This window comes from Gobio gobio (genome assembly GCF_949357685.1).
Source record: "Gobio gobio genome assembly, chromosome: 6".
NCBI classification, from domain to species: Eukaryota; Metazoa; Chordata; class Actinopteri; order Cypriniformes; family Gobionidae; genus Gobio; species Gobio gobio.
Genome location: NC_137102.1, coordinates 53737004 through 53759665, shown reverse-complemented (window position 1 = coordinate 53759665; position 22662 = coordinate 53737004). Strand labels below are relative to the sequence as shown.

At 37.4% G+C, this 22662-nt stretch overlaps 3 protein-coding genes across 3 annotated transcripts in view; all 3 read left to right on the top strand.

The window, feature by feature from the left end:
* The window catches only part of LOC307128673 (uncharacterized protein), a gene marked incomplete at its 5' end in the record, with an annotated part of 70026 nt that extends 53811 nt beyond the window's left edge, over positions 1-16215 (top strand). The window contains 8 exons of the mRNA XM_079820613.1: positions 1115-1150; positions 1558-1602; positions 2439-2471; positions 2777-2923; positions 3007-3061; positions 14563-14754; positions 14848-14925; positions 15108-16215. Coding sequence (XP_079676739.1) covers positions 1115-1150; positions 1558-1602; positions 2439-2471; positions 2777-2923; positions 3007-3061; positions 14563-14754; positions 14848-14925; positions 15108-15298 — 777 coding nt within the window. The 3' untranslated portion in view covers positions 15299-16215. The remainder of the gene's footprint in view (positions 1-1114; positions 1151-1557; positions 1603-2438; positions 2472-2776; positions 2924-3006; positions 3062-14562; positions 14755-14847; positions 14926-15107) is intronic.
* Positions 16216-17050: 835 nt separating this feature from the next.
* On the top strand, positions 17051-19399 carry ccr12a (chemokine (C-C motif) receptor 12a). The gene is made up of 2 exons (XM_079819144.1): positions 17051-17154; positions 17261-19399. Exon 2 carries the CDS (start codon positions 17284-17286, stop codon positions 18346-18348), a length of 1065 nt encoding a protein of 354 aa, XP_079675270.1. The 5' UTR covers positions 17051-17154; positions 17261-17283; the 3' UTR covers positions 18349-19399.
* An 851-nt stretch (positions 19400-20250) lies between these two features.
* The window catches only part of hecw1b (HECT, C2 and WW domain containing E3 ubiquitin protein ligase 1b), a gene marked incomplete at its 5' end in the record, with an annotated part of 68693 nt that continues 66281 nt past the window's right edge, over positions 20251-22662 (top strand). Inside the window, one exon of the mRNA XM_079820602.1 lies at positions 20251-20295. Coding sequence (XP_079676728.1) covers positions 20251-20295 — 45 coding nt within the window. The remainder of the gene's footprint in view (positions 20296-22662) is intronic.

Sequence of the window (22662 nt, the reverse complement as noted above, 5' to 3'; positions counted from 1 at the left end):
ATATCATGCTGACCTTAATGTGACATTTGACATCACAAAAACCCCTTTGTCTTACTCAATGCTTCAGATTGACTTTTCCCCTCTTACCACCCTTGAAAAGACACTTGATTCAATGAACAATATCATTCTAGAAATCTAGAAACTCGCATCTTTAACCCTCTCTATTTTCGTGGTGGCGCTTTAAAATGTTCTCCTATTTTATTCACTTTAAATCCTTATTGGCATCTTTTGCAGTGGGAATGACTCTTAAAGTCACCATGAAATCAAAATAGACAATTCTTGTTTTTTTATGGAATATTTCCGAATTTATTATAAATGATTTATCCATGCATATTCAATTTTTGTATGTGCCCTCATAATCTTTCATCAAAATAAATCCCCCTCCCTGTAGCATCATCTCTTCTATTCTCTGATGACGTGTTAACTTGCGGGACAACCGAGAGGCTGCTCATTGCAGAGCCAATGGGTGGAGCTTGACTTCCAGCTCCCCCTCACTGGACATAATGGGTGGAGCTAGACTGTCCAACTACACCCTAGCACCACCCATAACCCTATCACTAAACATAACTCCAACTATTACGACCAGAGAGGGGGAGCTGGACATCATTTGGCTCTGCAGTGAGTGTAATGGAGGAACCTTGCAACCTCTATTTAGCCTCCTTGTTAGAGCGTCCCACTCTCATGCCGGCAGACCCTGGTTCGATCACATGAGATCACGGCAATAGCAAATCACAACCACCAATCAATTCCCCATGGACAAAATCAAGCCCTGTCCTCTATTTTTTCTTATTCAAGAAGCCATTTCACTTGGATATATGAGTCACGATAGGGAAAGAAAGACTATCGCAACTTCCATTTTATGCTGAAGTTCACACAAAATGATGAAAAGTGTTTAATGTAATTCAGCAAATGACTAATTTTGGTTAATGCAACCTCTGGGTGGACTGTAAACTTTTGCAATGTTTTTTTTTTTTCACATTTTTGCCTGCCCATTCAGTCTTAATAGTTAATGGTTAACAAACTTGGCTTGCTGTCCTCAACGGAGGCTTGAACTCCAGGCTCTATTTCAGCACTGTTAAATGCCGTGCTCTTACATGCTTGTACACTTTTGCAGGGTGACTCAGGATCATCCGGACCGAGGGGGAGTCAGGTATTGTGACTGCTCAGTGATGATTGACATCTGTGGCATTTGATTTCTCACTGCCTGTTTAAAAAAAACATGTTGAGAGAGAGAGAGAGAGAGAGAGAGAGAGAGAGAGAGAGAGAGAGAGAGAGAGAGAGAGAGGAAAGAGGAAAGAGGAAGTATAAAAAAAAAAAAGTGTTACTGTTGCTGTTTTTTTCCGAACATGAATTAAAACCTGAACCTACAGAAGTCACGTACACACATTTTTATTCAGTAGTCAGTCCAATTTTTTGAACAAAGTACCACACACCATGTTCTTGGCTGTTTTATTGGTTAATGCTGAACTGGTGCTGGTCTAGCTTGTGCATGAGCCTTTTGTCCATTTTTGTTAGAGCAACATTAACATTTTGATGATAACAAATCTCTCATTCCAGGGCGAGAAAGGAAATCAGGGAGAACCTGGAGTCACTGGAAAACATGTATGTGACAGTCTTTATGCTTTATAAGTTATGTTGCTAATACAACCTTCTGATTATGAATTTGAACAAACCCGTAAAACCTATGTATTAAACATTGACACTTGCCCCACATTGCTTGTGCAATGGAAAGACAACATCCCACACACTTGTTTTGAAGGAAAAGTATCATAGAGACTTGAGGGTGGATTCTTTTGATCTGAGCTAGTACGCAATCACTTAGTGATCATCCAGAAGACCCATGTAACAATGCACTAAAAACATCTAGAAACCATGTAGCAAAGTATCTTGATGATGAGCTTTGCATAAGCATATTTTTATATGAAAAAAACAAAACTTATATGCACACTACTGTTCAAAAGTCTGGGCTAAAGCCTTTTTCTTTTTAAAAAAATGTGTATTCTGCAAGGACACATTAAATTTGCTCAAAAGTGATAGTAAAGACATGTATAATGTTACATTTCTATTTTAAATAAATGCTGTTCTTATGAACTTTCTATTAATTAAAGAATCCTAAAAATCGTATCATGCAGTTTTCAACATGATATTAAGAAATGTTTCTTAAATGATTTTTGAAGGATCATGTGACTGGAGTAATGATGTTGAAAATTCAGCTTTGCCAATTATTAATACAATACTATTATGGTTTTACTGTATTTTTGATCAAATAAATACAGCCTTGGTGAAACGTCTCCCCCACAAAAACACATATATATATATATATATATATATATATATATGCTTTGAAATGAAATTTCTCATAAAATGTCAGGGTATTTATATGCAAATCATCTGCACAGCTCCTAATGTGTGTGATGTATCTCTGTCATTCTCAACAGGGGGAACCGGGCCTGAAAGGGAACAAAGGAGAGGTACATGCCTAACTACTCATAAAACATAACTACTGTTGTCATTGTCTCACAACCATCAGTCAGAATCTGAAAGTCTCTCGGTTCCCTAGCAAAGGACCAATACAAGCTTCAAGGTTTTGAACCAAACAATGTCTCAACATTCTGGGATCTTGTTTGTCTCCTTTTCTCACATTACTCAAATAATCAAATGTGCACATAAAATGGAATGATTTAAAAAATAAAATATTTTTTTTTAATGATATTTCTGAATTCATTCTATAGAAGTGATGACACTGATTTGACTTGTTTTCCCCACTCCCTCTCAGGCAGGTGTAGCAGGGGATCCTGGGAGCAGAGGGGTTGACGGGAAAAAAGGAGATGTGGGTCCATCAGGGCCACCTGGATCTCAAGGATTTTCAGGTCTAGATGGGATTCCAGGACAACCAGGAGTACCAGGTTACCCAGGGAAACCGGTGAGTGTGATGCTTATGAGCATTTATAATAAAGTATGCATGATGGTGATGGTCTTGTTCAAATATGACACACTGTGTTATAGGGCAAGCCACCTTCAGAAGAGCAGCTAATGAAGATTTGTGCTTCTGTGCTTCAAAGTAAGTTTTCATGTTTTGTACTGTTACTGAATTAAATTCGTTTTTTGTCTCGATTGCAAATCGATTTCGTGAGGTTAGGACAAATGGACCCATTTTATATTATGTGGCCTTAACTACTATGTACTAACATTTTAATTAATCATTTGATACAATGCACTTGTGTACATACATGTTTTTACATTGTACTTACATTTAAAAAAATACCTGCATGTAATTACATCTGTAATTAATTTCTGTAGTTACATTTGTAATTACACAGTTGACACTTCCCTTACACCTAACCCTACCCTTAAACTTACCCATAACACCACACCTGTCCCTAACCCTACCCGTATCCCACCTCAATATCAGCAAAGGTGTTTTGCAATACAATTTGAACACAGTAAGTACATTGTACTTATTTTTTTATGTAAGTACATAGTAGTTAAGGCCACCTAATATAAAGGGGGGCCGGACAAATGAAGAAATGAATTAAAAAAATGCTTATGCAAGCATCACTATTACTATTGCTCATTCTTTTGGTTGGAGTTTGAGCAAACCCTTAACCGTAAGTCTTAAATTTAGTCATGTAACTCATCCTTCTCACACTTACAATAAACTATCACACTAGTAAGCAAAAACCGAGCTAAAAAGCTAGCAACACACCCACAACACCGTAGTCTGTGACTTTTGCGTGGCGCATCAATCACAAATTCTCAAGGTCTAGTATTTGAGATATAATCCTATGTTTTAAACTAAACCAGGATTAGGCCGTAGTTCAATTAGGACATTTAAGTAGCTTTTATAAACGTGCCCTAGAAAAAAATCATTACTGGCGTGCATCTTGATCACATTATACTACAAATCGGCATAGAATTGTGCACAAGTATGTGAATTGGGATGCATCTGAAGAAACTCCTGAAGAATGGATTAAACCAGAGGTGGACAGTAACGAAGTACATTTACTTGAGTACTGTACTTAAGTACACTTTTTGAGTATCTGTACTTTACTGAAGTATTATTTTTTAGGGAAACTTTTACTTTAACTTCACTACATTTGAAAGACAAATATCGTACTTTTTACTCCACTACATTTCTATCAAGGTCCTCGAAGTCAAAAGTCATTTCTGTAGCAGCTTTCCAAGTCAGTAGATTATTTTTTTTTTTCTTTAAAAGTGTTTTTTTTTTTTTTTTTTTGCAAAATATAAATGTCTGGGAGAAAGAGAAGCATAGACGTTTCATCATGCTGAAAAAGTTCAGTCTGTTTTTTTGTGCCTCTGAGATGCCAGAGCACGAGTACTGAATAGAGCTTTCTTTTGTGTTTTTTTCGCACTTAGACCAATACACACAATGTCAATTTTCATTTTGGAAAGTATTCACGTAAATAATGTTGATTATGTCTTGAGTGAACGTAAACAGTTGGGGGAATATCGGATATGTATCAGTGTATAGGATTTGTGCATTCTGCCTTAAAGTGACAGCAGCTTTGTAAAAAGCTTTGTAACTTTTAAGTACACTCTAAAAAAAAAAAGGTTCTATTTTGCACCAAAAATGGTTCTTGGCTCGTAATCATAGGGGAACCTTTTTTAGTGCTATATAGCACCAATTTTGGTGCTTCAGTGGTTCTTCAGCGGTTCTTCAGAGGTTCTTCAGCGGTTTTTCAGAGGTTCTTCACCGGTTCTTTGACTAAGGTGCTATATAGCACCTCTGAAGAACAGCTGAAGAACCACTGAAGCACCAAAATTGGTGCTATATAGCACTAAAAAAGGTTCCCCTATGATTACGAGCCTTTTTTTTTAGAGTGTATTTAAATTAGTTCATGTCAGATGGAGCATCACTGACTGGCTTAAACCACCATGGCATAGCGTGCATTTATACAACAATGCAACAATAATAAAATAATGCATTGACATAAAAAAGGAAATGTACTTTTGATACGCAAGTACTTTTAAAAGCAAGTACTTCTGTACTTTTACTTAAGTAAAAATAGTTTTTAACAACTTTCACTTGTAACAGAGTAATATTTGACCAGTAGTACTTTTACTTTCACTCGAGTAATGGAGTTGTGCACTTTGTCCACCTCTGGATTTAACTCTATGATAACTCTATGATAAATAGAGTGTATAGAAGAGCGTGCATGCATGACTCATGCATGGTCAGATTGCTCAAAACATCTGGAGAGGTGGGAGCAGTGATGCAACTTTCAGTTCTCTATAAAAAAGAAGAAAAGCTTATTTAAGTTTTGTTGGTTGTGAAATCCATGAGCCAACACACTGCTATTTTTTAATTTTGGTGAAAAATGGTTGCCAGGGACAGAGTTAAAATGTTGAGTTTAGCATTGTTATACGGAAATGTTTGATCGACAGCAATTGACCAAAATGAAATAACACCTAACAGCATTATAGAAACTGTGTGGGATAGTCTGTCATATTAGAAAACCCCAATTTGTGCATTGAGTACTCAATATTATATCAAGATGTGTAAGCTGTTCTTACAACCCCAAATCAGAAAAAGTTGGGACAGTATGGAAAACGCAAAAAAAAAAAAAATTTACTTTTTCTAAATTTACTTTGACTTTTATTTCATTGCAGACAATATGAACAAAAAATATTTCATAAACAAAGGTAGTCCAAGGCACTCGATGGGTGTGTTGAAAAAGTTAAAAAGCCTATATTTTTCAGAGAGACAGAGAGAGAGAGAGAGAGAGAGAGAGAGAGAGAGAGAGAGAGAGAGAGAGAAAGACAGAGAGAGAGACAGAAAAAAAAAAAAAAAAAAAAAAAAAATATATATATATATATATATATATATATATATATATATATATATATATATATATATATATAAAAGAAAAAAAAGAAAAAATAAAAAATAAAAAAAAATAGAATAAACAATCATAAATATCAAAGATGTATACAAGTCAAAAATGCACGAATCAATATTGTATATAGTAAACAATGAACATTGAAATTAAGTTAGACATAGAAATACAAGTAATTCATATGATTGAATTCAACCTAATTCGTAAACATCAAATAATTAATAATGTAACATATTACTAGAAAGAACTAAATTATATTACAAAAATGGTACAAAATCTAACTCTCCGTTTAAGCCTGGAAAAGTAGTTGCTCTCAGTGTATAGATCCATTTTGCCCCAAATTATGCAAATTTATTTTTGGGATTTTGGGAAAAGAAATTTGTATTTTCTGACTTAAATCCATACTTAAAGTATGTGAAATGGTGGGGTAGATATATAGATGACATTATATTGATAAGGACAGGGTCTGAGGTAGATCTGCAAGCTTTTCATACATATTTAAACAATACCAATGTAAACTTGAAGTTGAGTCTAGATTTTTCACACACTCAGATTCATTTTTTGGACATAAAAATCGTTAAAGAAAGTAATGGAGTGTTGCATACCACCATTTTTAGGAAAGAAACTGAAAGAAATACCATATTAAGAGCAGACAGTTTTCACCCTTTATGGATGACTGAGAATATTCCTTTTGGCCAGTTCCAGAGGTTGAAAAGAATATGTGATAAGGAAGAAGATTTTAACATCAAGGCACAAGATATGACTCAAAGATTTAAGGAAAGAGGGTATAAAAATAGTGTGATTAACAGAGCATACAATAAAGTGAGAAACATTAGTAGAGATGAGCTATTACAACAAAAACGTGAATCACAAGATTCTGATAATTCGGTTTATTTCGTGACACAGTATAGCACAGAGGCTAACAGAATTAAGAAAATTATAAAAAGTAATTGGGAAATAGTTATGAGTGATCCTTATCTAAGAGAAGTCATGCCTGAATCTCCTTCTATTGCATTCCGGAAAGCACCCACGATTAAAGATAAAATAGTAAGAAGCCATCTTCCCTGTAAGAAATCAAACACCTGGCTAAGTTTGAGTACAGGAAATTACAGGTGTGGCAACTGTAATCACTGCGATAATATGATTAAGACCAATATATTTAGAGATGTGACCTCAGACTTAGATTTTAAAATTAGATCATTTATTAATTGCAATACTTCATTCGTGGTGTATAGGTTGGAGTGTCCATGTGGCTGCTTTTACATAGGGATGACTACAAGAAAATTAAAGACAAGATTATCAGAACATAAAAATGCTATTCGAGTCTGTAACCCCCTATACCCTATGGCTATACATTATAGAGATACAAATCATGGTAGCCCAAGTACACTGAAAATAATCAGCATTGAGCATATTCCTAAATCAATAAGAGGAGGAGATAGGGTTAATAGGCTTTTAAAAAGAGAGTCTTTCTGGATCTATACACTGAAATCAACTACTTTTCCAGGCTTAAAGGGAGAGTTCGATTTTGTACCATTTTTGTAATATAATTTAGTTCTTTCTAGTAATATGTTACATTATGAATTATTTGATGTTTACGAATTAGGTTGAATTCAATCATATGAATTACTTGATTTATGTATTTCTATGTCTAACTTATTTCAATGTTCATTGTTTACTATATACAATATTGATTCGTGCATTTTTGACTTGTATACATCTTTGATATTTATGATTGTTTATTCTATATATATATATTTTTTTTTTCTTTCAGTTTTTTTTTTTTTTCTTTTTTATTTATTTTTTATCTATTTTTTATTTATTTTTAATTGTTTTTCTTTTATATATTTTTTTCTCTCTGTCTCTCTCTCTGTCTTTCTCTCTCTCTCTCTCTCTCTCTGTCTGTCTCTCTGTCTCTCTCTCTCTCTCTCCTTACACAGAGTGACCAGGTTTCTGTAATTTGATCAATTAATGGCTGGTTAAAAATGAGCTTGAGATGTTGTTTGTTATACACACCCTGACGAAGGCATGTAAAGCCGCAACGCGTAGGTGTACCTGTCATCAATTTTAAATGTTTAAGCCATGAAAAAATAAAGGCTTTTTAACTTTTTCAACACACCCATCGAGTGCCTTGGACTACCTTTGTTTCTGAAACTTAATTATCCCATACAACCAAAGAGCACCGAGACTTTACACCCTGTGCAGCTCTTCTTGCATTCCTGGCTTTGAAAAAATATTTCATGTTTTGTCTGGTCAACTTCATGTCATTTGTAAATATGCATCCTTTCATGTCATTCAGACCTGCAACACATTTTTAAAAAAGTTGGGACAGTAGAGCATTTACCACTTTGTAATGTTGTCATTCCTTTTCACAACACTTAAAAGACGTTTAGGGACTGAAGACACCAAGTGATGAAGTGTTTCAGGTGTAATTTTGTCCCATTCTTCCTGCAAACAAGTCTTAAGGTGGGCAACAGTACGGGGTCTACGTTGTCGCATTTTGCGCTTCAAAATGCGCCACACATTCTCTATTGGAGACAGGTCGGGACTGCAGGCAGGCCAGTCAAGTACCCTTTTCTTCTTTGGTCCGGAGCACACGACGTCCATTCCTCCCAAAAAATACCTGAAATACTGATTCATCTGACCACAGTACACGTTTCCACTGTGTGATGGTCCATCCCAGATGCCTCCGAGCCCAGAGAAGTCGACGGCGCTTCTGGACACTGTTAACATAGGGCTTCCTTTTGGCACAGTACAGTTTTAACTGGCATTTGTGGATGTAACTATGTATGGTGGTACTTGACAAAGGTTTGCCAAAGTAGTCCTGAGCCCATGTGGTGATATCGCTTATAGATGAATGACGATTCTTGATGCAGTGCCGCCTGAGGGATCGGAGATCACGGTTGTTCAGCTTAGGCTTGCGCCCTTGTCCTTTACGCACTGAAATTCCTCCAGATTCCTTGAATCTTTTAATTATGTTATGCACTGTTGAATGTGAAATATCCAAATCTCTTCCTATCTTTCTTTGAGGAACATTGTTTTTAAACATTTCAATCATTTTCTCACGTATTTGTTGGCAAACTGGCGATCCTCGGCCCATCTTTGCTCCTAAAGGATTAGACCTTTCTTGGATGCTGCTTTTGTACCAAATCATAATTACAATCACCTGTTGAAATCACCTGTTTCAAATCACATCATTATTTAACCATTTTACCTCATTACTAGCCCTAAATTGCTCCTGTCCCAACTTTTTTTGAAATGTGTTGCAGGTCTGAATGACAGGAAAGGATGCATATTTACAAATGACATGAAGTTGACCAGACAAAACATGAAATATTTTGTGTTCATATTGTCTGCAATAAAAAACAAGTCAAAGTAAATTTAGAAATCACTTCTTCTTTTTATTTTTTTGCGTTTTCCATACTGTCCCAACTTTTTCTGATTTGGGGTTGTACTTACAACAGGAATTTTTGTAGCACTTTATTTTACATTCCTGTCCCCCATGTACATACTATGTACTTATTATAGTTATTACAATAACTGGGTAATAACTAGGCACTGAACCAACCTAACTTTAACTAATTTAGTTACATTACATTACCCAGTACTTTCTTAGGTCAGTACACTGTAAGTACACGTAAAGTAAGTTTTTAGATTAAGATAACTGGGCCACATTTGCTGCATTATATGTGGGCCAGTTTAGGCTCACACCCAGGTTAGCCAGTGCTGACCGCGTCATACATTTGCCAAATGTGGTCCACATTTGGTTTGTGATATTCATAGCCTTCACAGATAAGGCTTAAGTTAAATAAATGCATGTTTGAGCTGTTTTAACTGAAAGCAACTTGCACTGATATATCTTAAATTAAATCAGTGCCATTGTTTTGTCTCAAGTTTTTTTTTCTTTTCTAAAGCACATTTATAAATGCTACATTTATAAATGCTACTTACTACTTAAACAATGTAAGATTTTTGCAGTAAAATATCCATAAACCACTAGGCCAGTGTTATATATTTTGTTTAGTTGAGTACTTAGAATATCCCAAATGTTTCCAACTATTTGTAAATCGTGAAAAATTGCTATTTTAACCAAGGAACCGGGACGTGTGAGCAATACGTTTGAGGGAGTCGCCTGTCGATTGCATCATATCTGCGTTACCCTCGGTTTCCGGTTTTATTTAGAAGACAAATAATGCAAATAAAAATGCAGTTCTCACTGCAGTGTGAACAAGTGTCATCGCAGCCGCCGAGCGAACGTCATAACTTCCTTTTCAACACACTCAGATATATCTAATACGATAAACAGAGTTGCGTTACCTCATACTCATGACTGGAAAAGAGGAAGTGGAGCCGGCGACCGTGTCATAATAAAAGTCCCACCGGCGACTATGTCATGACTTTGCCATAATAACAGTCCCGCTCTTCAATCGCTCCTGCGGCCTTGCTCAGCTCCACAACACTCGGTCCTACTCTGCTTCATACTACAGTAATGTTAATAATCGCATCCATAAACATGATTTCTGATTTCTGAGTCCTATCCTGACTCTTTTCCACCGGCTGTGAGGTGAAGACCACATGTCCCAAGATTCTGCGCTCAAACGTGGCATCATCAAACTACGCCTTTGTTTTGAACAGGTGACCTCTAGTGGACGGAAAAGTTACATACTGTAGCTTTAAATATCCTAATTGAACTAATCCTGGCTTAAAGGAACTGTATGTAAGAAATGTATTTCAATTGATCATAAAATGGCACTGATATGTCACTAGACATTAAGAAATCATGTTAATTTCAAATATTTATATCACTGACAACAGTAGTCCGGCCAGGATATTGTCATTTTAAAAGTGAAGTTGCAGCCCTCAACTGATGTTGATGTTGACATGTTGTGTTTTGGCCTGAAGCGCCACCCTCCACCTATCTACCAATCACGAAGTCAGTAGTGTTTCGCCATCCGGGTTGCCAGCTCTGCTCTAGTTACCACAGCTGCAACTACAAACTTTTTGGATACAAATAAAACTTTACAAAACCTAAAAGACCTCGTTATAAATCAGAAAAACATTGTGACAATAAAAAAATAAAAAAACTTGCTGTGTAGGACTCGTCACTTGCCATTGGAAGCTCCTTGTAGCGGCCTACGTTCCTGCTGGATCCTGCAGCCTATCTTCTCGCCTATCTGGCAACCTCGAGTCAGGGGAAGGGGGAGAAGGGATACACTGCTCTACAGTAATTTGAAAGTGATTGCAGTACCAGTTTTGACCACAATATTACATACATTTCCTTTAAAGCCCTGTCCATGAAACCGGGCCATTATTTATCATATGGGCCAATGTAGGCACCTTCAGATTACACACTGCTGTGAGCACCGCATCTTTGCCTAAAAAGACCCACGTGGGATTTAAAATATTTGGGCCATATTTGCCATGTTAAATGTGGGCCACTTTAGGTTCGCATACATTTTGTCCTGGCCGTAAGAAGGCCTGCAGGGCCACATCATTGCCTGAAGTGTCCCACATCCCTATGCTATCTGGGAAGGAAGAACAAAAACTGAACATTAGGCATGTGCCGGTATCGAATTTTCATGTTGCGATTAATTGCTGAAGCTTTTATCACGGTATACGGTATTATCACGGTATTGAAATAAGTTGCAAAAAAAGTGTTGTCATACTATAACAGGTTTAATAACTTTCTTATAACAAAAAGAACCAAACATTTAGATACAATAAAGCAATACACAAAAATGTATAAAGTAAACAAATATTTTAAGTCCATTAAGTGGGATTAAAGTCCAAAAGAATAATAAAGTACAATAGGTAACACTTTACAATAAGGTTTCACTAGTTAATGCATTAACATTAACAAAGAGCGAATAGCAAAATTTTTACCGAAGTTATTCTTCTTTTATAGCGTTAGTTAAAAAAAGGAACTGCTAGTTAGTGTTAGCTCAGGTCCATTAAATAATACAGTTACAGCTTTTGACTTTAATAATGTGTTATTAAATGCTGAAATTTACATTTAACTAAAAGCCTGTACACACCGGGCCGAATATCACGCGCGCTTATCGCCAGCGTTTTTCGTGACATTTTTCGGCGCGTCTTGAGTGTTCACACCCAATCGATTTTCACTGGCGATGCACAGAGTGAACGTGCAAATTCAATAGATAGCGTTCCCGGTACACAAGGTGGTGCTGCGGCACTTTACGCTTCTGACACTCGCTTGTCACACAGAAGAAGAAGAAGAGAAACAGTATTTACGTGCTTGCCAAAACCATAGACATATTATGTCTATGGCCAAAACCATTCACACACTTTTTGCTAACTAGCAGCTCATCTTCTTCTTTGTCTACTTACTACTTCTTCGTCGTATCAATGTGTGCTCGGTAAGACCGTTTTGTGCTTGAGCGCCACCAAGTCGTGTTTTACTGTCACTTCAGCAGCTCCAGGCACGTGAACAAAAGCGCTGATCTCATTGGTCGGCCAGTTTTTAACGTGCCGCGTCAAAATAAAAAAACTAACCCGAGGCGTTTTTTTTTAAATGCTGCTTTTACGCCTTCCGTTTTGCGCTTGTCGGTGTGCACACTCGCATTGGCGCCCTTTGTTTAGTCACGAGGCGTTAAACGTCGGCGATAAACGCGCGCAAAAATCGTCCCGGTGTGAACACGCCTTAAGATTAATAAATGCTTTAGAAGTATTTGTCTTTGTCAGTTTGTTAATGAATGAACTAATGTTAAATAATGGAGCCTTATTGTAAAGTGTGTGACTGAACAACAAAGAATCAGAATATGTTCAACAATATCTAGGGCATATAGTCCAGATTAAAATATAAAATGTTTAAGTTTGAAAATGAATAGCCTGAAGTGTTTAAGTATTAAGTATTTAATGATGTGATGAGCACCGTAGCAAATATAGAAAACTGAATGGCTGTGCGTTTAGTAGCGGCGAGTGTTTTATTTACGAGGGTTACCGGGGAAACGGCTGCATTTCTGCTGTTCCGTCAGCGCCCTCTGCTGTCAGAGAGTAAATGTGCATTGTCATTCAGCACGTCTCCTCCACTCGCTCACACACGTTGGGTCTGTTTACATCAGTGCGTGTTCCTCTTTGACGTATTGTTCATTTTAAACTGTTGATGGGTGAAGTATTTGTAAAATGCATTCTAAAAATCGGAATAATTCATAATAAATAATTATTCACCGTGTTTTGAAGTACCCACGATACCAATATCGTGCATGTTCATTATTGTGATATATTGTTTTACCGTATACCGGCACATGTCTACTGAACATACAGAACACAAGAGTATATACAAGCAAGAGTTGGTTGTTTGTCGCCAGTAGCACACCAGCTTCAGACAAACAATGACACTCAAAACTGTCCTGTTACTATAGTTAACTTTACAACAGCAAAACCAATGTTATTCAGAAACAAGACAACCTCTGCATCCGTTTTCAGGCCTTCCCGCTTAGGTCTCTCCAGCGCTGGAAAGCTTTTCTAATATTAAAGGGTTAGTTCACCCAAAAATGAAAATTCTGTCATTAATTACTCACCCTCATGTCGTTGGACACCCGTAAGACCTCCGTTCATATTCGGAACACAAATGAAGATATTTTAGTTGAAAGCTGATGGCTGAGAAAGGCTTCACACAGGCCTCCATTGGCATTCAGTACATTGACACTTCCAAGATCCATGAAAGGCACTTAAAACGTCGTTACAAAGTCTATCTCACCACAGTGACTCTACAATAATCATACAATGCGACGACAATAGTTTTTGTGCGCAAAAAAAAATCAAAATAACACCTTTATCCAACTTGTTCTTGTCTTCCGTGTGTGCCTCCACGACGCATGCGCGAGAATATGACGTAGCGCCGGTGTTCGGGAATCGATGAAATACACACTTAAGCTCCATTTTGAGCACTACGCCGAGACCTAAAGCACGATCAATGTAGAATCCAACAGCTTAGACACGCGCGTCTTCCTCTGCTCGTAAACAAATCGCTTCTGGGTCATATGTCCGAACGCCGGATCTGCGTCATATTCTCGCGCATGCGTCGTGGAGGCATACACGGAAGTCGAGAACAAGTTGGATAAAGGTGTTATTTTGATTTTTTTTTGCGCACAAAAACTATTGTCGTCGCATTGTATGATTATTGTAGAGCCACTGTGGTGAGATAGACTTTGTAACGACGTTTTAAGTGCCTTTCATGGATCTTGGAAGTGTCAATGTACTGAATGCCAATGGAGGCCTGTGTGAAGCCTTTCTCAGCCCTCAGCTTTCAACTAAAATATCTTCATTTGTGTTCCGAATATGAACGGAGGTCTTACGGGTGTCCAACGACATGAGGGTGAGTAATTAATGACAGAATTTTCATTTTTGGGTGAACTAACCCTTTAACGCAGGTCCTTGCCTGATCAAAACCCTTTTTTCCGCAGTGATATTCCTCTGACCTTTTCTCTTTTGTAATGTCTCTCAGCCATCTCTCTTTCTACAGTTGTTCTTCAAATCTCTCTTGCTCACCCTCTCCTCCCCCATCATGATTGGACACTCCCCCTACTGCTGATTGGCTACAAGTGTGTTGTGCTGCTTGGTCCGATCCACTTTCAACAGCGTTTCTCAGAAATCGCTTACTGCACCTTTAACCGTAACCCCACTTTTTGAGAAGAAACTTAAATACGGTTGATAAGCACTGCTATAAATGTTCCTTCAACAGGCCAGCTGCCACAGCTCCTGCAAGTGATGGGCCAAAAAAGTTGCCAGCACTGTGAAACCAAACAAGGACCAGCAGGTGATCCAGGTCCCCCAGGCCCGACAGGCCCATCTGGACCCGCAGGGTATCCCGGCATGGCGGGCTCTCCAGGCTACCCAGGACCTCCAGGGAGGAGGGGACCTGAAGGGGTGAAAGGTGAGGATTATGTGAAGCTGTTTTGATGTTTATTTTCTGATTATAAAGGGACAGTACTAAAGGGAAAATGCTGCTCAAATGTTATTCTTACAGGTGATATTGGCCCAATGGGAATGAAAGGTGCTAAAGGACAAGGGGAAATCGGGTTGCCAGGTCCACCTGGCCCAGCAGGTAAAATACAAATGTCTATATCCAGGGCTTGACATTAACTTTTTTGGCTCACCACCCACTGTGGCTAGTGGTTTTTCACCACTGCTGAAATCCACCCACATTTGGCGGGTTGGAGGGTGTTAATGTCAAGCCCTGTCTATATCACGCATGATAAAGTCCTGAAGTAACTTTCTCTTCCACAGGTTTGCAGGGTCCACGTGGGGATGACGGTGAGGGATATCCCGGGCCTTCTGGTCCACCAGGGAAATCTGGCACTCCAGGCACCCCAGGCAAACGTGGGCCCCCAGGATCCATGGGGATTTGTGACCTGTCCTCTTGTTATCAAGCCTATGGCTTTCGGGATGATCCTTTTAGGAAAGGACCTAACTTTTAGCATCGGAACAGTGGGATCTTACTGATTCTGTACAGTCTTTTCTCTCTCAGATGAACATTTCTGGTGCTCAGCCTTGACCTCAAGAACTCATAACCTCTAAAGATGATGATCTTGACTTTAAATATGTGATGTTTTCCTGTCTGAGAATCTTGAATGTGGTAAAATCTCTCATTTGAATGATTTTTCAAGCCGCTCTTTTCCATACATTAGGGGCTATTTAAAAAAAAATGACACAACTAGCACCATAAAAGTGGCCAGTACAACTCATTATTTATATTCCATGTCTTCTGAAGCCTTTGTGCAAGAAACAGGCTAAAAATGAAACCATTATTCAGTGAAAATGCTCTCAAACACCATGCAGATGCAAGTACTGTATACGTTCATCATTCTCGCGTGTCCTGTGACCAATTTAATTTTCAGTTTCAGCTTTTTGTTTTTAAGTGAACTGTTCCTTTTAAAGAAAAATTACTATACTGTATCCACTGCACTGCCCTAGCCAAGCTACCTCTGTACGGGATGTGAAGCGATTTCTACGGGCTATTGAATGCTTGTGTTCAAATTTGACAATACTTCTGCTCAAGGGCTATTTGTTAGTTTTTATAGGAACATTTTTACTACTACAACACTTTTTTAATTATTTAATTATACTTCGAATTGTTTGATCTTTGGAACATGCCTTGTAGAATTTAGCAGTACTCTTAATAGTGTAGTTTTAGCTTGTCTGACCTGATGTGCAAAGATAAGCGATTAACATCTATTTATTATTTAAAGGGTTAGTTCACTCAAACTAAAAATTTAAATTAGCCCATGATTTATTCACCCTTAAGTCATCCTAGTTGTATATGATATTCTTCTTTCAGACACATAAAATCGGAGTTATATTAAAAAAGTCCTGGCTCTTCCAAGCATTATAATGGCAGGGAATTGTTGTTTCGTTTTTGAAGTCCATAAAAGTGCATCTATCCATCATATAACTGCTCCACACGGCTCCGAGGGGTTAACAAAAGGCCTTCTGAAGTGAAGCGATGCGTTTGTGTAAGAAAAATATCCATATTTAAAAATGTATAAAGTAATTTATCTAGCTTCCACCCGATCGCCTTCCGTATTCAACTTACGGAAAAAGTGTAGTGCCTCTCGCAGTTCAAAATGCTTACGCTACGTCAGACACCAGTTACGTTTTTTTCCGATCTGGCAGAAGCTAGATATTTTACTTTATAAAGTTTTAAATATGGATATTTTTCAGAAGGCCTTTATGAACCCCCCAGAGCCGTGTGGAGCAGTTATATGATGGATAGATGCACTTTTATGGACTTCAAAAACGAATGCCATTATAAAGCTTGGAAGAGCCAGGACTTTTTTAATATAACTCCGATTGTGTTCGTCTGAAAGAAGAATGTCATATACACCTAGGATGACTTGAGGGTGAGTAAATCATGGGCTAATTTTCACTTTTGGGTGAACTAACCCTTTGTTATCTTTTTTTTTTGAATAGACGTAGCATTTAGTCTTGTCATGTTTTTTTTTTTTTAACAAAATTTGTATCCATTCATTTGTGCAGCTGACATTTCAAACTCTTTAAATTACAATAAATATTTAAAAATGTTAATTGTTTAATTCTAACTCATTTTGCTTGTTACTCTGTCACTTCTTTTCCTCAAATTCTTTTTTTAACCCTTGATCAAATCTAGTGATTGTGAAAGCAGTTTTGCGTAGTGCTGACGAGGTGTGATTTAAATGCCCTTCACAGTTCCTTGTCCAGGATGTGTGCTGAGTTTTTGTCTGTAAGCCACAACGTTTTTGCATCAGTTCTGTCACGGCTGCAGAGAGTCTCACACACTCATTTACCAGTGGCGCGGGTGAGTAAAACCAATAGTTGATGCTCAAAATTAACCTCAATACAAAATGTGTATTACTCTGTGTTTGTGTTTGCTGTATTTTTATTTAATTTTTTTTTGGCAACAGAATTTGACACCAGACAGACATCAATGGCTGACTATTTTGGGTTAGAAGGATTTGAGGATTTTTTCAAAGATGCCAATGAGACGGCACCAGAGAGCGTCGTAACCATAGAGGTGCCTTTATGCAAGAAAGGCAACGTCATCCAGTTTGGTGCAGCATTTCTCCCAGCGTTCTACTACACCATCTTCTTGCTGAGCTTGGTGGGGAATGGACTGGTGCTGTGCATCATCTACAAATATGAGAAGCTCAGCACGGTCACCAACATATTCTTGCTCAACCTCGTCATCTCTGACCTGATCTTCGCCTCCAGCCTTCCCTTTTGGGCAGTCTACCACAAGTCGGAATGGATCTTCGGCAGTGGCCTTTGCAAGCTGGTGGGAAGCTGTTATTCCATCGGCTTCAACAGCTCCATCCTCTTCCTCACTCTCATGACTTTTGACCGCTACCTTGCGGTGGTCCACGCCATCACTGCAGCCCAGAGAAGGAGGATAGTGTACGCGTTCGCATTGTCCACCACCGTCTGGGTGCTCAGTATACTGGCTAGCATAAAGGATATTACTCTTTATGATGTGATGAATGGTTCAAATGGTTTGCTGTGCGAATTGACTGGTTACCACCAGAGTACCCTCACAAAGTGGGAGCTGATTGGCTATTATCAGCAGTTTCTCCTTTTCTTCCTAGTGCCTCTGGTTATCGTCCTGTACTGCTACGTGCGCATAACCATCAGGATCATGTCCACGCGCATGACGGAGAAGTGCAGGGCTGTCAAACTCATCTTCGTCATCGTCTTCACCTTCTTCATCTGCTGGACGCCTTACAATGCGGTCATTCTGTTGAAAGCCATCAAGACGTCCTTTGGAGACCTGAACAACTGCTCAGAAACTCTCGACTATGCGCTGTACATCACGCGTAACTTCGCCTACCTGTACTGCTGCATCAGCCCTGTCTTCTACACCTTTTTGGGGAAGAAGTTTCAAAACCATTTTTTGAAACTTTTGTCCAAGCGTATAGCCTGTTTGAAGATCAATACCATGCTGTCAGCGCCAAGTAGTAAAACCACATCGTTCAGGAGCCCAAATACTGATTGCTGACCATTTATGTGACTATCAAGTCTAAGAAATGTCCTGTTAAGAGGACACAAATTGGAGCACCAAGAGAAAGAAAGAACGCAAGTTGCAATGTTTGCTTATTTTGACCATAAAAAATATATTCAATCATTTCTCATATAATGCATGTAGTGAAATGTGAGCTCCATCAATTTTACCAAATGGAGCAAAGGTGTTGATAAATATTGAACAATTGGTTTTACAGTTAATTCGATGTACAAATGTAAATATTCCTTCGTAAATATCCATTTGATGACATAAAAAATGTAAAAGTTGACCAAAAAATATATTCAATAATTTCTCATATAATGAATATTGTATGTCTAATTGGCTCCATCAATTTTACCAAATGGAGCAAAAATGATAAAAGTGGAAAAACATTGGAAAAATTGTTGTACATTTGTAAATATTCCTTAGTAAATATGCCTTTGATGACATCAAAAAAACGTTTAAAACTTGAGTAAAAAAAAAAGTTTCTCATTTAATGCATAATAATGAATAGTGTATGTCTAATGAGCTCCATCAATTTTACCAAATTGAGAAAGGCATTTAATAACTGTCATGCTGTCCGTTTGATGCACATGTAAATATTCCTTCACAAATATCGCTTTGATGATATAAAAATCAAAGCTTAAAAATTAAGTCACATTTAAAAAAGAAAAGAAAAATGTGATGAAAGAGTATCATTGCAACATACTGTTCATACTGTGTAACCCTTTTGCATCGTACAGCTATCAAATCTCTCCTTACTAATTCTGTAAAGATTAATATTGTTTTGTGTAAAATGTATTGTTGTAAATAGGGAAATTTCACAATTTTATACCGCTGGTGTGGCCTGTGCAAAGAAGAAAAAATATAAGTGTCAGGAATCTTTCTGATATCATCTTGTCGTAATTTATGGTGGCCTATTCTTTGAACAATATGAAACTCGCAACTCTTTAAAGTTCTCAGAAATGAGTACACATCCTGTCCTGTCCACATCTAAATATATCCTGTCTCTACATTGCGTTGTTTTTGCTCAATAAATGATTCTAAATAATCTATTTGGTTGTGTCTTTGTAAAGACATTAGTATCTGTTATAGGTCTATGCTTTTTTTTTTATTCACAGTTTTTAGCTCTCTTTTCATTGCGTTAAAGGCGACCATAACCACCATCAGTATAGTCATCACATTACTATGCATTTTTAAACTCTTTTTAAATATTTGTCTGGAGAACACATTGACTAATTGAATATTTTAGAGACAAAAAAACTACAGCAGCAATATAAAATCGTTTGTAGAATCAAAAAAATATGAATTCACCAGACCTTACCAAATAAGAAAGCTGCAAATAGCATATTTAAAGTAGATCAGATTATTTTATTTTTTCTGTGGTGAAGACACATTATTGTCTTTTTATTGCGATTTTAACAAACAGAAGATACAATGACACAGATCAGATTATAAAATACATTCCTTTTTTACGAGTTTTTATTTGCATAGTTATTTCTGTCGTCAAAACACAGTTTCCCAGAAGCATTTTACTGACAGCGTCCTTTGAGCCTGAGGGACCACTTACATCCAATCACATCCAAGCCCATCATCCATTCATCCAATCACATGTCGACCATTCAGCAGCCAGTCGCTTTCCAGACATCCAGTCAGCGTCCAGACTCTCAGTGCGGAAAGCGCGTACGTGCGGCGGGTGGGGTGAATGCCGTAACCACGGTCATGACTGGAGGAAAAAAAAAAAAACAGAAATCAATCTGACGGAGCGTTTCCATTGGTTACAGGCTCCTGGTACCCAGGAAAGAGGATGTAGCATCTCCTGCGGTAGCTTAGCAAACAGGGCAAATGTGAGGAAAGGGCAGCTGTTGTGCGGGTAAATATGGGACGGATAGTGGCCATATGAACGAGAAGGTGATGATTCACCGGCAGGTGATACTGACCCAGGTGAGTGTTTGTGTTTTACACACTAATGTACCCTAGTCAGGCGTGTTTTGCGATGTCTGTAGCGCGAGGCAGTGGGTGACAGTACGATAACAGTCACTGGGCTTCCCACTCTGCGATATAAGGCTGTTTTAAAAGCTGTTTTGTTTAATTTTTCCTGGTCTTTTTCCAGTTGATGTTCAACATCAGCCGCGGCCTCGCGCGTCTTTGTGTGGTGCGCGCGCGTGAGTTTGCGTGCACGTGCGTGTGTATTTGGCCCAGATGAGATGAGCATCCTCATTCCTGAACCCTACACTCGACACTAAACCTTAAAGCCATATCGACTCAGTAACACTACACCTTTATTAAGCTATTATATAAAATGGTGTTACAGATTTTGTAAGCATGTATTGTGTAGTTGTGCTTGGACTGAAGGCATTTTAGTTTGTGATATCGCAGTGAAACATGCCAAATTGTGTGGAGTGTGGATATAATTTCTGGCTGTTGTAACAAAATTATTATGGACACGTGCAAAATTAAGAGAGAACCAACAAAATATTAATAACGTATTATGTTGTAGTCAATGTATGCTTTTCCCAGTGAGCTTTTTGCTTTTCTATGCATTTTTTGCATACCTGTATCTGTTTTTTTTGCCAGATAAATACCTTAACCAAATGTAGTGATTTGTTCGTCCCTCATATTTAAAAAAAATTAAAATAAATTAAAAATATTAAATATTTCCTCATATTTTGATGGTTTAATCAAACTTATAGGGTCATTAAAATATCACCTTAAATTGAATTAGACTAAATAAATATATATATATATATATATATATATATATATATATATATATATATATATATATATATATATATATATATATATATATATATTTATTTATTATTTTTATTATTATTTTTTTTTTACAATAATAAAAAGTCTAACATCCTGAATTTCACTGAATAATTCACAAAAAAACAGCATCTTAAGCATAAACTACACCTGATACTAAAATGTCTACACTTAAACCCCAACATAATGTATGCGAATGAAATTAAGATTAACTCACACATTCCATAATCATTTTAAATTATATAACATCTGTTCATGGCTGTATAGGCACATCAAGATCTGCTGACAATATCCACATTAAAAAAAGTATTTTTCTTACTTCAAATAACATTCAAATGAAACTCACCAGAATAATGATGCCTTATGAAAGTCAATAGCAATCTATAAGCAAACAAATAACATAAAAATGGAGTTAAAAGCTGATGCCTGGGGTGGATGATAAGCGTGGCTGTCCGTGTTTAGTTGGGGACATGTGTTCATTACTCAGGGGTCGTTAAGAGCAGAAATCATTTAGGCAAGGAGCAGAGACAGGGTAGATTAGTATTGATTCACCTGAGACAAGCAGTCTATTGATCCGCTCTAAAATCAGCATCAAAGAACGGAAAAGCTTAAGAAGAGTTAAAAAGGCCTTGTTCCTTTACGTGGATGTTAGCTATTGAGTGAATTGACATCATGCGTTTTTATTTATACATGACGTTTACCGTAAATGAGTTCCCAGAGGGTATCCCAGAGCGATTATGTAATTTCATTATATGTTATTTCCATTCATTTGTCTTCTAGATAAAAATATATTTAGATTTCTGTAACAATGAATGTAGAGCTTTTCTAAGGGGAATATTTCGCTTTTTTTTCACCCATTAAACATTTTTTATTCTTTAAATTAATATGTATGTTTATTATATTTAAAGTAAAATACTCATAAAAATAATATGTGAAACATTACTGAAATCACATACTTCCCTATTAGTGCTGCACGATATATCATTTTAGCATCTATATCAAGATTTGCGCATTCACGATAGTCATATCGCGGGACGTGCAATGTCAAGTATAAGGATCGTAGTTAATAGGTGATCTGTACGGACCAGGCACTATGGTTCAAAGCGCACGTGATTCCCTGATTAAAGTTTAACCATCATAGAGTGAATGTTTATCATTTGCAAGTATTTTAGCTCCTTTCGGTTTAAACACTCATGCGATTTTAAACCATATGAGCTGCACAAAGACCTAAAAGAGAACCCAATTCAGAACTTGCAAACACCAAAATCCGTTCTCTTCCACGTCTATTGTGCTTGAACGGACACATACACACAAAATGATCTCAAAAAGCCCCGCCTTGGTGAGTAACCTTGTGAACACAGTCGCCTATGGCTTACGTGAATGTAAACAATTGAGAAAGGAAACGGATGTGTATCATTCATAGACTGTAAAAAAATATGGACGTAGAATAGGATTCTGAAGAGCAGTTTTGAAGCGTAAAGTAGGGACGAGCTGGCCGTTGCCATCTTGGCAGCGTCACTCCCGGATAATAGAAAA

Bases quoted from the DNA above. Each gene is read 5' to 3' on its own strand.
- ccr12a (XM_079819144.1), top strand. From the start codon at position 17,284: ATGGCTGACTATTTTGGGTTAGAAGGATTTGAGGATTTTTTCAAAGAT.